Raw genomic sequence first — 12,911 nt, forward strand, 5'->3', positions numbered from 1 at the left:
AGGGAAAATCGTCTCGGAAATATGTACCTTTTCTGAGAAAACCTTTTCAAATGCAATTTCCTGAATATAAAATTTCCTTTAAGAGCTTAATGATTTGGTTCAACAAATGAATAATGATCTGAATTGGTTTGACTCATATATTTGCCCATATGTTGGTTCCATATCTGACTTTACTTTTAAAACTTTTTATATCAACTATTCTTTGGTCTGTCAGAAGGACACTTTTTGTTCTGAAGTCACAATTTATAAATCTATTGAATAATAATGAACACAAATAACAATCTTCATAACGTTTGGGGATAACTTGATCAATCAAAAACGACGAATCTCGTCCATAATCACTTAAAGTTTATTTTCTATCTGTAAACTATAAAAAATTGGCATTTAACCTACAAAATGCTCTTCACTGAAAGTAAATCTTACAATAAAATTTATAAAATAGATCTGAGCTGGGGATAAGCTCATATACATATGAGTGAACGCCACATTTCCACCAGCATGGAGTCCTTTTTATCGCTGCCACAGAAACTTAAATAAGAGGATGAAATACAGTACAGTAAACTAAGTTAAAACAAAAACTCGCAACAAGGAAACAATACATTTCGAGCAAATTGCACTATAACTAATTCAATGAGCCTGTTTTCCATTGACAAGGAAAGCACAAACACACACACACAAAAACAGAGAGAGAGAGAGAGAGAGAGAGAGAGAGAGAGAGAGAGAGAGAGAGAGAGAGAGAGAGAGAGAGAGAGAGAGAAAAGCCAGTTTACAACTAAAATGATGAGGTCCTTCTGAGAACTTGATTCATTCATTTCTAGGTTCAATCTACTACAAAACTTCATAATCAAAGGCAAGAATGTAATACTGTACTAAGAAAAACCCAAGAGCACCTGCAGCAAGTATAACGTGAGCGAGGTCGCTAATAGCGTACACTTTTCTTGGGCACAGAATATGATGAAATTCATTCCAAACAGAAACAACCTGGATTTACTTGCACTGTGCAGGTATATGATTCACGGTGCTTTCATGAAAAATGATACGAGATGTGAGTGACTGGGCCTAATGTATGGGACAACTTAAATCAAGATAAAGTCAACCGATGATTTTCAAAACAAATGCTACTGATGTCACACATAATATGCACAAGGTATAAGGGACCTCTGATAATTGAAGGCTAAATAGTATTACTGTACTCAAATTTTAGTCCCGGATACCATTTGCATTGAAAGCAAAAAGATCAGGTGGAGAAAGAGGACCTTGAACTACTAAACTTTAAAAAACAGAAACCTAACAAAGGAATCCGATAAATCCGATAAAATGAAAAATTTCAAAAAGATGTACACAATTGGCACCAGAAACCTAACAAAGGAAACAGATAAAACGTTAAACTTCAACAAGATACACACAACTGGCAAGGAGGTTTGTTTCCCTGTAAACCAGAGTAGCCTCAAGGAAGGGAAATAAACTAGATCCAAGAACAGGATTAGAGTTCAGAGTTAGATGTTATTAAACAAAATATCAAGTCAACTAGAATACTATTCATTTTGGAATTGGGCTAGCGTTACAAGTGGAAATAAAGATATCCAAGAGGGAAGCCCTTGAAATAAGGAGGACATTATCACACCATTTAGTAACACAATGAGCATTGAAACTCTTATCTCTCTTGATTGGCTCCTACAGCCAAAGCACCACTGTAAGAGTGAAGTCAGCTTTGATATGGCAAAAAGCACCAAAAAAACTGCAGAATCAATTATCAACTTTAAATTTCAGTTAAATAAATTAACCACCTGTTAAATAACAGAAAATAAAGGACTGGTAATTCATCAATAACGACTAAATACTAATTTGAACATAAAAAACTAAAAAAAACATAAGAAATACAAAACCAAACTTGGAACAAAAATCATCTCTCATATCCACACAGAAGAGAACTATCATACATCGTACGACGCTGGGTAACACAAAACACAAACGTAGTTACCTCTGGTTTGTGAAAACTGTAACAATAAATCAACAATTAAAATATAAATGTTTTTGCATTTTCCCAAATGGCACTAATTATCTCGACTGATCTCAAGAACCACAACTGTCTTAACTTATTTATGAGATAACCAATATCTTAACATGACTTAAAATCTGGCAATAAAAAAAGTATTGTAATTAATCACAATTAAGTATATTTTGCATGAGAAAATTGTGGCAGTATATGAAGAAATCCATGCAACAGGAACACAAGAGAACATTATTTGAGAGAGAGAGAGAGAGAGAGAGAGAGAGAGAGAGAGAGAGAGAGAGAGAGAGAGAGAGAGAGAGAGAGAGAGAGAGAGAGAGAGAGAGAGAGAGAGAGATATCTGTGTTGATATCTCATCTATAACCTTCAACTAGTTCTCCAGGCTGCAGCATTTTCAAACGAGATGGAGTACTGTGGAGACGGACGAGTGTCTTCTAAGGAGTTTGGTCTTCTGATCTACAAGTGGCTCTGGGTAGGCTGATTAGAAGCCGGGCATCCTTGCAAAACAACGGCAGCCACGGCGGTTCGACTACATTCCTCGGTGACGATCATTTAAAGCTCTCTTCCTAATTCACATAGAATGATATACTATATGGGGAACTTATCTTACAGTACAGCACTCTTAAAGAATTCTTCATGGACTGACATATTATCTTTCCTTCTGATGAGAGTGACTGATACCACTCTTCCCTAATTTTACAAGACTTTCTAAACCGGGTTTAAGTTGTAACTATATCACACAGTGAGGCAACTTCTCTTGATAGAATAAAATAAAAAATTTCTAGTGTGAAATATACCCAATATTGAGACTCCGAGTATTCGTTTACATTAAAAATATTCTCCATGTGTTTGAGTGTATATTATAGTCTATGATACGGTTATTGTACTTAGCTTTACTTATTCAAAAAGGCACACTTCTCCGAGCTATAGTTCCTATTAATTTTGAGATCCGTAAAGAGACACACCATCCCGCGCGTGGGATTTGATGACCGGGGGGAGGGGTGGGGGACGAGCGAAGGGAAGGCTTTCTCATCGGCTGTGTTCCACTCTTGGTTCGATGCCTTTGCAACCAAATAATTAGACAGCAAGCCATGCAAGTACTGCCTGGCCTGCGGCTCTTCCTTTGACTAGACGGCAGTTGGCTCTAACTAAACATACTTAGAAGGGAATTTGCGTACGCCATTGGCTTCACCGGAGGATGCGGCTGGGAAAGAAAAAAAATGTGCAATTAATGCATGAGTAGAGAAAACTTTAAATAATTGATAAAAGACATACATAAAATGCTACTAATACTACCAAAAGTGACGTTAAAATTTTAAAGTTCTAATAACACAACAAATTTTAATACAACTTGTATTTTACCTAGTTATACAAACTGAGTGATTTATTAGGTTTATTCCCAAGTTGATTTTCTGACCAAAGAACAAAATAAATAAAAAGGTGCTTAACTGGTAACTATGATAGGTTACTAAGCAACTCCTCTGCTGGGCAGTGCTACACTCTGCTGCGAGGCAAGCTCCATTCTATCCTCGGCAAGACTTGTGGGGTGGATGAAATAAGATGACCTTTGTAGTTTATTCCGATGTGGATACAAACTTTTTATTTTTAGGGGAGTCTTCCTTATTATCATTATTATTATTATTACCCTAGCAAAGTACCAACTGCAGTTGGAAAAGCAGGATGCCATAAGCCCAAGGGCTCCAACAGAAAAAAAATAGCCTGGTGAGGTGAGGAAATACTGTAAGGTAATAAATAAACTACAAGAGAAGTAATGAATACTCACACTGTCTTGAGTTGAACTGAACTTGTCGCTGTCAGATGAAGGAAGAAGACGTGTCGTCTTCTTCCTTCGTCTGGGAGCAGGAGCAGAAAAACCAGGTCCTTTTAATACTTTACCTTCCTACAGGTTAGTAAGTTGCTGCACTCATCTTCCTCCAATTCTCTACTGTGCCTTGCACATCGCATAATGAGATAAGAAAGGGGCTGGGTTCAACAACACCAGAGTCCCTTAATGCTACGGCCTCCCGATGACCAATCTGCCTCGCAAACTTGGAAACTATTGCATCCCTCTGTTTGAGTACCAAGATAGCCCACTGATTGTCTGACTGGTGAACTAAGAAGGCCGTAATCAGGTCTGTGAACTTATTCTTGGGGTTTGTCAAACCTTAAGATATAGCAAAGTAGTCTAGCCACAAAGTCACCTAGATGCTCCCCACGTAGGTGACTTTCATGGTGAAAGGCTTGGACACTCAAGAGCACAGTCCCCTCTATCAAAAATCTCTCGACTGAAGTTCCTAGTTATCGTTGCCACAGAAGTATCAACTGGAAGTGTAGCAGGGTTGGCATCCATTGGAACATAGAATCTAGCTTTGAAAGGAGAGTGCAGGAGGCAAGATCCTCGACCAGAGATCTAAGCAACTACGCTTTCCAGCATCTGTAGAGCAATCTCAGACCAAGGCAGTTCAAGGGCGGGCCTCAAACCTCGAGGAGCACTTAAGCGACAAACGATGGAGGTCAACCACCCCCCTTCACTGGACCCTAGATGCCTTCCCAAGGTCGTTAAACTCTTAGATGAGGGACAAGATCTTGACAAGCATTGATTCTGTCTCAGGATTTTTCGTCTCCTCTGGTGCTGGTCCAGAATCAGGTACCAAACGATCAATTGTGTCTCTGGACTCCTCCTCTGTAGGGAGTGGTGAGGTCTCGGTGTGATCTGATGGTAGCTTTTGTGGTTTCGCCTGTTTCCTCTTGAGCAGGGATAACAGCAAGCAGGTTTGATTCCTCTGAAGCCAGAATGGTGCCCTTTGCCCCTGTGTGTATCTTGAGTGACAGGGCAGAAGTTTATACCACTGAAGGACACATGGAAGAACATGGGTAGGATCTGCGGACAGGTTTGTTCTTTGGCAGCCTGTCAACCGAAAATGAGGAGTCTGTGACGGTCTGATAAAACCTCAACATAGATGCGAGAAAATCTCCTCCTCGACCCTTCATGCAAATAGGAAGGCCTGTCCTTCTCTCTCGTAGAGATGGAATACTGAGAAGGGCTTCTAGCTGAAACATCTGGGTACAACAAACTACCAGTGAAGGCCTCGAGCAAAGGGAAGAGGAAGGAGAATGTCCTCTGGAAGCTTACACCTCTCAATCACTTGATGAGTATCTGGATGTCCAGTTTCAAGGGATTGGGTTTTTGAGTCTTATCACGTGAAGTAGGAATGCGTGGTGTACTCACTGACGAACGTCCCCACGTGGAACGATCACATTGATACCATACACAAAAAAGACCTAGCACGTGATCTATTGCTGGATGAACTCGTGAAAATTCTGCAAGGGAAGACCTAAAACTGGAAAAGCATGATTGTGACAACCTCACAGCAAGTGAAGGCATGGAGTTCTATCTGCAGGTGAGATGGCACATGGTTTCACGTGTGGGGACAATGATTGTGGAGCCTTAACACATAGTAGTGTTCATGTGGATCCCAAGAGTACGGAGACCTTACTTGTGTACTTGTGAAAACACTGCTCTTAGAGGTTCTGCTTGGAAACTTTGCATCTGGAGACTGAATGCTCAAAGTCCTGATGTCTCTAGATATTGTGCGGATGGAGGTGATTGTGCACGTAAAGAACTATCCCGTAGGTATCGCCTGAAAGTAATCATAGACGAAGAGAACCTTCCTACGGGGATCATGGCGAAAGAGGTGATCTCGCTGGCTCTGGAGTCTCATCTCATCATAAATCTCATTCAGAAGGTCTCTCTCGTATTCTGTGTTGAGTTATACTGAACTTGTCGCTGTCAGATGAAGGAAAAAGACATGTTGTCTTCTTCCTTCATCTGGCAGCAGGAGAAGTGCCAGGTCCTTGTAATACTTTACCTTCCTACAGGTTAGTAAGTTGCTGTACCACCCCAGTCATACTCCAGTGAAGGGTTAAAAGAAGTCTGATAAAACTTGGTATGGGGAATCTTCTTCATCTTTGAAGGTCAGCCAGCACATATAAGTTCTGCAGCAGAGGACGAGGTCAAATGTACAGGGCTGGGTTGATAAGGAGGGCGAAGTCATTTCTTCTCCAAGCCAGAAGTCATTGATGGGATTATCTACCTAGTGGCTACGACACAACAGATAGGGAAGATTGAAGATCTCCTTTAGCAGGCAAAAACTGGTCAATGGGCACCATATCCAATGCTCCCTCAGCAAATGAGGAAGGCATAGCAACACAAGTCTTAGGGGTCCTAGCATATACCAAGACATTAAAAAGCTTCTCTGCAGATTGAACACCATCAAAAGGCAGGACAAGGTCCTATGGTCCATGTTCCTGGAAACGTCATCAGCTACTACAACAATAGACACTTTTCGAGGAGAAAGGCAGAGAATATCCCCTTCTCTGGGATAAAATTATAAAACTACCTCACCCGAAGATTGCTTATAGGACAAATCATTTTCTCCATCCTTCCTTGGTTTTCTTCCAGAGGGCTCGGCTCTGGAAGAAGCCGAAGAAGCCAAAACAGTTCAAGCACTGGAAGGCAAAAGATACATGACTTTTTCAATTTGCGGGAAGACCCTGACATCCATAATCCCTCTGAGCCTTATTCTTCCTCCTTCTGTCATACTCAGACCACTGCAAAGGTGCCTACGACCTGCACTGGTCACAGGGGAACGACTGCGTAGTCATTCCCCTTACAAAAAGGGCACAAAGAATGGGGATCTACATTCTGCTGACTCATAAACCTACCGCAATTGCAGACAGGTTTACAAGGGCTACCCCACATGCCTACTTGCAGAGTCTCCATTGCAAGCACTCTTGATCAATCTGAAAAGATTAAAATTTTTTTTGAAAAAAAAAAATCAGCTAAGCTTTGTTTAGTCCAAAAAGTATGTACTGCGCTAGAGCTGAGTTCAAAGAAAGGGCTTGTATTAGCATAGGGGCAAAAATGGGATTAATATTTGATACTTACCTCTAAAGCCATCAAATATAAAATATCATCCATATGAAAATGGACAACTGTTGTTAAAGACCCTTTAGTACCACTTGCTGTGTACTATGATAAGTCCGCTGCATGTACTATAGTATCCAGTAAAAAAAACTTAATCAAGAGAGCATTTCTTTTGGAACAATTGTATAAGCTTTGTGGCATTGTCAAAGACTTGCTATTTCTGGATCCTGAGTTTTGTGTGTATTTTAAAAGTAATTTATTTTACACTATTCAATTTCTTTTCTGTGTGGGGTGCTTTGGGGTTCAAAACCTTCTGCTTTTTTTTACTCACCTTGCACCTTTATTAACTAATAATGGTAGTACTAGTAATAATAACACCAAATCATGGAATTAAATTACATAGCATACATCAACATTAACTGAAAACGTCGCTGTTGACATACCTCATTAAAAAATAAAATTAGAACTTAAAATCTTTATAAGAATTTTTCAAACAATAGTACAATAACTAATACTTACCACAGCCTCGTATGTCGTGTACTTAGGTTTCAAATCTTTACCCGTCATCGTTATAAAAGAGCCCAAGTTTCCCATGGTATCACTGAAATATACAAAAAAAAAAGATGAAATTCATGAAATAAAAAAAAAGAGAGAAACCAAAAACAGAAAATAAAATGACAAATTTGGAGGTAATTTGTATTTTTCTTAACTATAAAAACCTGAGCTCTAAGAGATTAAAGTGAACAGCCAAATACACCAAAGCTCTTGGGACTTACTTAAGGATGTTCCAAAGAACATCAAGTGCTAACCACACACTGCTTAACCAGCATACCTACGCTGAGAAAAATTCCATTGAGGTAATATTCATAAATAGAAAATTAAAAGAATCAAAAAAGCTTTCTCATTCTCATTGCACAAAACAGACTTTAGTTTTCTTAAAGAGAGATAAATGTTGAATTACTCAAAAACAACCCAGAAAGACTATTCACTTCTAGCAACTATTACAGCATTGTACAAAAGGTCTTCAAATTACAATCTTAATTGGTTCCAAGAAGTGGTTTATATGTCAAATTGTTTGTAAGTAAAATTTTATCACATTTTGGCCTAGGTTACGTCAAATCTGAATCCTAGCCCTATGATTTCCAGCTACAAAAGTAAATAAATAGTTGGATTTCATATGATTTAAATATCTTGTTACTACAAATGTTGCTTTGCTTACGGCTTGGGCACACTATTCTATCTAATTTCTCTTCTTCTTGTTTTATTAAAAATTTTATAGTTTATTTAGGAAATACCTATTTTAATGTTGTTACTGTTCTTAAAATATTTTATTTTTCCTTGTTCCCTTTCCTTACTGGGCTACTTTTCCCGTTGGGGCCCCTGGGCTTACAGTATCCCGCATTTCCAAGTAGGGTTGTAGCTTAGCAAGTAATAATAATAATATGTTATTTTTATTAGTAAAATAAATTTTTGAATATACTTACCCGATAATCATGTAGCTGTCAACTCCGTTGCCCGACAGAATTCTATGGAGGGATACGCCAGCTATCACAATACTAGAAGGGGGTGTATTTACCAGCGCCACCTGTGGCCAGGTACTCAAGTACTTCTTGTTGACACCTCCTCAATTATTCCTCGGTCCACTGGTTCTCTATGGGGAGGAAGGGAGGGTCGATTAAATCATGATTATCGGGTAAGTATATTCAAAAATTTATTTTACTAATAAAAATAACATTTTTCAATATTAAACTTACCCGATAATCATGTAGCTGATTCACACCCAGGGGGGTGGGTGAAAAACCAGTGTACAAGACTAAAGGATAGCTAAGTATCCCGTATTTCATATAATCAGTTATCCACAATAACAATGAAATAATAAGTACCTGGTAAGGAAGTCGACTTGAACCGTTACTCTGCCTTTAATAAGATCGTCTTCCTTACTGAGCGCAGCGTTCCTCTTGGGAGGCTGAATCAACTCAAAGGTGCTAAAGTATACAGGGCTGCAACCCATACTAAAGGACCTCATCACAACCTTTAACCTCGGCGCTTCTCAAGAAAGAATTGACCACCCGCCAAATCAACAAGGATGTGGAAGGCTTCTTAGCCGACCGTACAACCCATAAAAAGTATTCAAGAGAAAGGTTAAAAAGTTATGGGATTATGGGAATGTAGTGGCTGAGCCCTCGCCTACTACTGCATTCGTTGCTACGAATGGTCCCAGGGTGTAGCAGTACTCGTAAAGAGACTGGACATCTTTGAGATAGAATGATGCGAACACTGACTTGCTTCTCCAATAGGTTGCATCCATAACACTCTGCAGAGAACGGTTCTGTTTGAAGGCCACTGAAGTAGCCACAGCTCTCACTTCATGTGTCCTTACCTTCAGCAAAGCAAGGTCTTCTTCCTTCAGATGAGAATTTGCTTCTCTAATCAGAAGCCTGATGTAGTAAGAAACTGCGTTCTTAGACATTGGTAGAGAAGGCTTCTTGATAGCACACCATAAGGCTTCTGATTGTCCTCATAATGGTTTTGACCTTCTTAGATAGTACTTAAGAGCTCTAACTGGGCAAAGTACTCTCTCCAGTTCGTTCCCCACCATGTTGGACAGGCTTGGGATCTCGAACGACTTAGGCCAAGGACGGGAAGGAAGCTCGTTTTTAGCCAAAAAACCGAGCTGCAAGGAACATGTAGCCGTTTCAGATGTGAAACCTATGTTCCTGCTGAAGGCGTGGATCTCACTTACTCTTTTAGCTGTTGCTAAGCACACGAGGAAAAGTGTTTTTAATGTGAGGTCCTTAAAAGAGGCTGATTGGAGCGGTTCAAATCTTGATGACATTAGGAACCTTAGGACCACGTCTAGATTCCAGCCTGGAGTGGACAACCGACGTTCCTTTGAGGTCTCAAAAGACCTAAGGAGGTCCTGTAGATCTTTGTTGGAGGAAAGATCCAAGCCTCTGTGGCGGAAAACCGCTGCCAACATACTTCTGTAACCCTTGATCGTAGGAGCTGATAGGGATCTTACGTTCCTTAGATGTAACAGGAAGTCAGCAATCTGGGTAACAGTGGTACTGGTTGAGGAAACTGCATTGGCCTTGCACCAGCTTCGGAAGACTTCCCATTTAGACTGATAGACTCTGAGAGTGGATGTCGTCCTTGCTCTGGCAATCGCTCTGGCTGCCTCCTTCGACAAGCCTCTAGCTCTTGAGAGTCTTTCGATAGTCTGAAGGCAGTCAGACGAAGAGCGTGGAGGTTTGGGTGTACCTTCTTTACGTGAGGTTGACGCAGAAGGTCCACTCTTAGAGGAAGAGTCCTGGGAACGTCGACCAGCCATTGCAGTACCTCGGTGAACCATTCTCTCGCGGGCCAGAGGGGAGCAACCAACGTCAGCCGTGTCCCTTTGTGAGAGGCGAACTTCTGAAGTACCCTGTTGACAATCTTGAACGGCGGGAATGCATACAGGTCGAGATGGGACCAATCCAGCAGAAAGGCATCCACGTGAACTGCTGCTGGGTCTGGAATCGGAGAACAATACAAGAGGAGCCTCTTGGTCATCGAGGTAGCGAATAGATCTATGGTTGGCTGACCCCACAGGGCCCAAAGTCTGCTGCAAACATTCTTGTGAAGGGTCCACTCTGTGGGGATGACCTGACCCTTCCGGCTGAGGCGATCTGCCATGACATTCATATCGCCCTGAATGAGCCTCGTTACCAGCGTGAGCTTTCGATCTTTTGACCAAATGAGGAGGTCCCTTGCGATCTCGAACAACTTCCTCGAATGAGTCCCTCCCTGCTTGGAGATGTAAGCCAAGGCTGTGGTGTTGTCGGAGTTCACCTCCACCACCTTGTTTAGCTGGAGGGACTTGAAGTTTATCAAGGCCAGATGAACTGCCAACAACTCCTTGCAATTGATGTGAAGTGTCCTTTGCTCCTGATTCCATGTTCCCGAGCATTCCTGTCCGTCCAGTGTCGCACCCCAGCCCGTGTCCGATGCGTCCGAGAAGAGACGGTGGTCGGGGGTCTGAACAGCCAATGGTAGACCTTCCTTGAGAAGAATGCTGTTCTTCCACCACGTTAGAGTAGACCTCATCTCTTCGGAAACAGGAACTGAGACCGTCTCTAGCGTCATGTCCTTTATCCAGTGAGCAGCTAGATGAAACTGAAGGGGGCGGAGGTGGAGTCTCCCTAACTCGATGAACAGGGCCAGCGATGAAAGTGTCCCTGTTAGACTCATCCACTGCCTGACTGAGCATCGGTTCCTTCTCAGCATGCTCTGGATGCATTCTAGGGCTTGGAAGATCCTTGGGGCCGACGGACAAGTCCGAAAAGCTCGACTCTGAAGATCCATACCCAAGGAGACAATGGTCTGGGATGGAACGAGCTGAGACTCCTCAAAATTGACCAGGAGGCCCAGTTCCTTGGTCAGATCCATAGTCCATTTGAAAATCTCCAGACAGCGACGACTTGTGGGAGCTCTTAAAAGCCAGTCGTCTGACGGAGCCGGACACAAGATCATGATACTGCTGCACAGTCTGTGAACTGTCAATCATGGGCAAGCGAGGAAGTACAGTGACAACCCGAATCTGTCTAGACTGTCTGGGTCATACAGACAACTCCTTAACGGGTTGCTGAGGTTGCCGCACTGCGTCACAACAAGTCACTTCTGTTGGTTGTTGAACGTCTTCCCCGTGACACATTGACTCCGTAAACAAAAAATCCTCTAACAAGGACTAAGCTTGGACTGCATGTCATGCAACACAGCTCAAGGTCTATGGGAGCAGGTGTGGTAACAGACGGGATTAGCGACTGAAGTGGAACCATAACCTTCCCTGTAAGCATGTTATGCTTAAATAAAAGTCCATAAGAGGTTATGCAGCTAAAGGCTCCCTCCAAATGACAGAGTCCTCAAGGGAATATCAGAAGGAGGGAGAAAAGAACTTTCTCATCTACAGGGACCTTATCCTAGAAAAGCTAAGTTCTCTGAGTGAGGGTTCACTGGTGCAAAATCAGCAGACTAGAAGGCAACGTTATGAAACTGCTTGAGTCTAGTGAGTTAGCAACAACCCAAGATGTGTGACTGAGAAGCATGCGGTAAGGTATGCAGAGCATGATGTATGCAGAGTATGCTGTATGCAGAGCATGCTGTATGTAGAGCATGTTGTATGCAGAGCATGCTGAATGCAGAGCATGCTGTATGCAGAGCATGTTGTATGCAGAGCATGCTGAATGCAGAGCATGCTGTATGCTGAGCATGTAGTAAGCAGAGCCTGCTGTAAGCAGAGCCTGCTGTAAGGAAAGCAGAGCGTGTGCATGGCGTTTAACATTTCTCAGAAATTCCATGACCAGTGCTAGAGTGCTTTATGCATGCTTGCATGGGGATTAAAAATCAACATAATGTTTACCTTACATTCATAACTCATGATTCATATTTTTGCCATGGTTTGAAAATGGAGGTAAGGTATGCTGAACAGCAGAGTCATAACGAGCTGGAACAACAATAGTTGTGGTTTCCTCTTCAAGACTCTGTTAAGGGAACACCTGAGGCTCAGTCTGCAAAGGCTGAATAAAAGACAAGCAGAAGGAAGGCGCATGGGTGGAGGAGGCTGACTCCTAGCATGAGTGGTTGAACCCAAGGGTTGCGCTTGCTGAGCGGTTGGCGGAAGCGGAGTAGCAAGTTCCAGTTCCTGTGGTGTGAGCGGAGCGCGATGAGGAAGAGGCTGCGCAGAACAAGGTAAATGTCTCGCAAGCTGAGGCTCCTGAGGCGCAAGGCTAAGGTGTTGTGGTGCTTGCCTTGTGGAGGGTTGAGCTCGCTGCAGCGAGAGCTGAGGAGACTGACTCATGGACGGGAGAGGTTGTTGTACCTCAACCGAGTGTTGCATCACTGGTGGAACAGCAAGTGGAGGCGGAGGAAGAGAGGTAAAATCCTCCTGATCCCATTGTAAAGGTTGCTTTAAGGAAGGCGGAGGCTGAACACCAC

The 12,911-nt window shown here is 42.1% G+C and overlaps 1 protein-coding gene and 1 long non-coding RNA gene across 2 annotated transcripts in view; both read right to left on the reverse strand.

The window, feature by feature from the left end:
- Positions 1-326: 326 nt before the first annotated feature.
- Positions 327-2,345, reverse strand: LOC137625308 (uncharacterized). Its single transcript, XR_011040832.1, has 2 exons — positions 1,360-2,345; positions 327-1,287 (listed from the first exon to the last, which is right to left on the reverse strand). It is a non-coding gene; the product is annotated as an uncharacterized lncRNA (long non-coding RNA).
- An 8-nt stretch (positions 2,346-2,353) lies between these two features.
- The window catches only part of PpD3 (protein phosphatase D3), a 67,543-nt gene continuing 56,985 nt past the window's right edge, over positions 2,354-12,911 (reverse strand). The window contains exons 9-10 of the mRNA XM_068356136.1: positions 7,458-7,539; positions 2,354-3,215 (exon numbers count right to left, since the gene is read on the reverse strand). Coding sequence (XP_068212237.1) covers positions 3,156-3,215; positions 7,458-7,539 — 142 coding nt within the window. The 3' untranslated portion in view covers positions 2,354-3,155. The remainder of the gene's footprint in view (positions 3,216-7,457; positions 7,540-12,911) is intronic.

Source organism: Palaemon carinicauda, chromosome 32 (genome assembly GCF_036898095.1).
Source record: "Palaemon carinicauda isolate YSFRI2023 chromosome 32, ASM3689809v2, whole genome shotgun sequence".
NCBI lineage: Eukaryota > Metazoa > Arthropoda > Malacostraca > Decapoda > Palaemonidae > Palaemon > Palaemon carinicauda.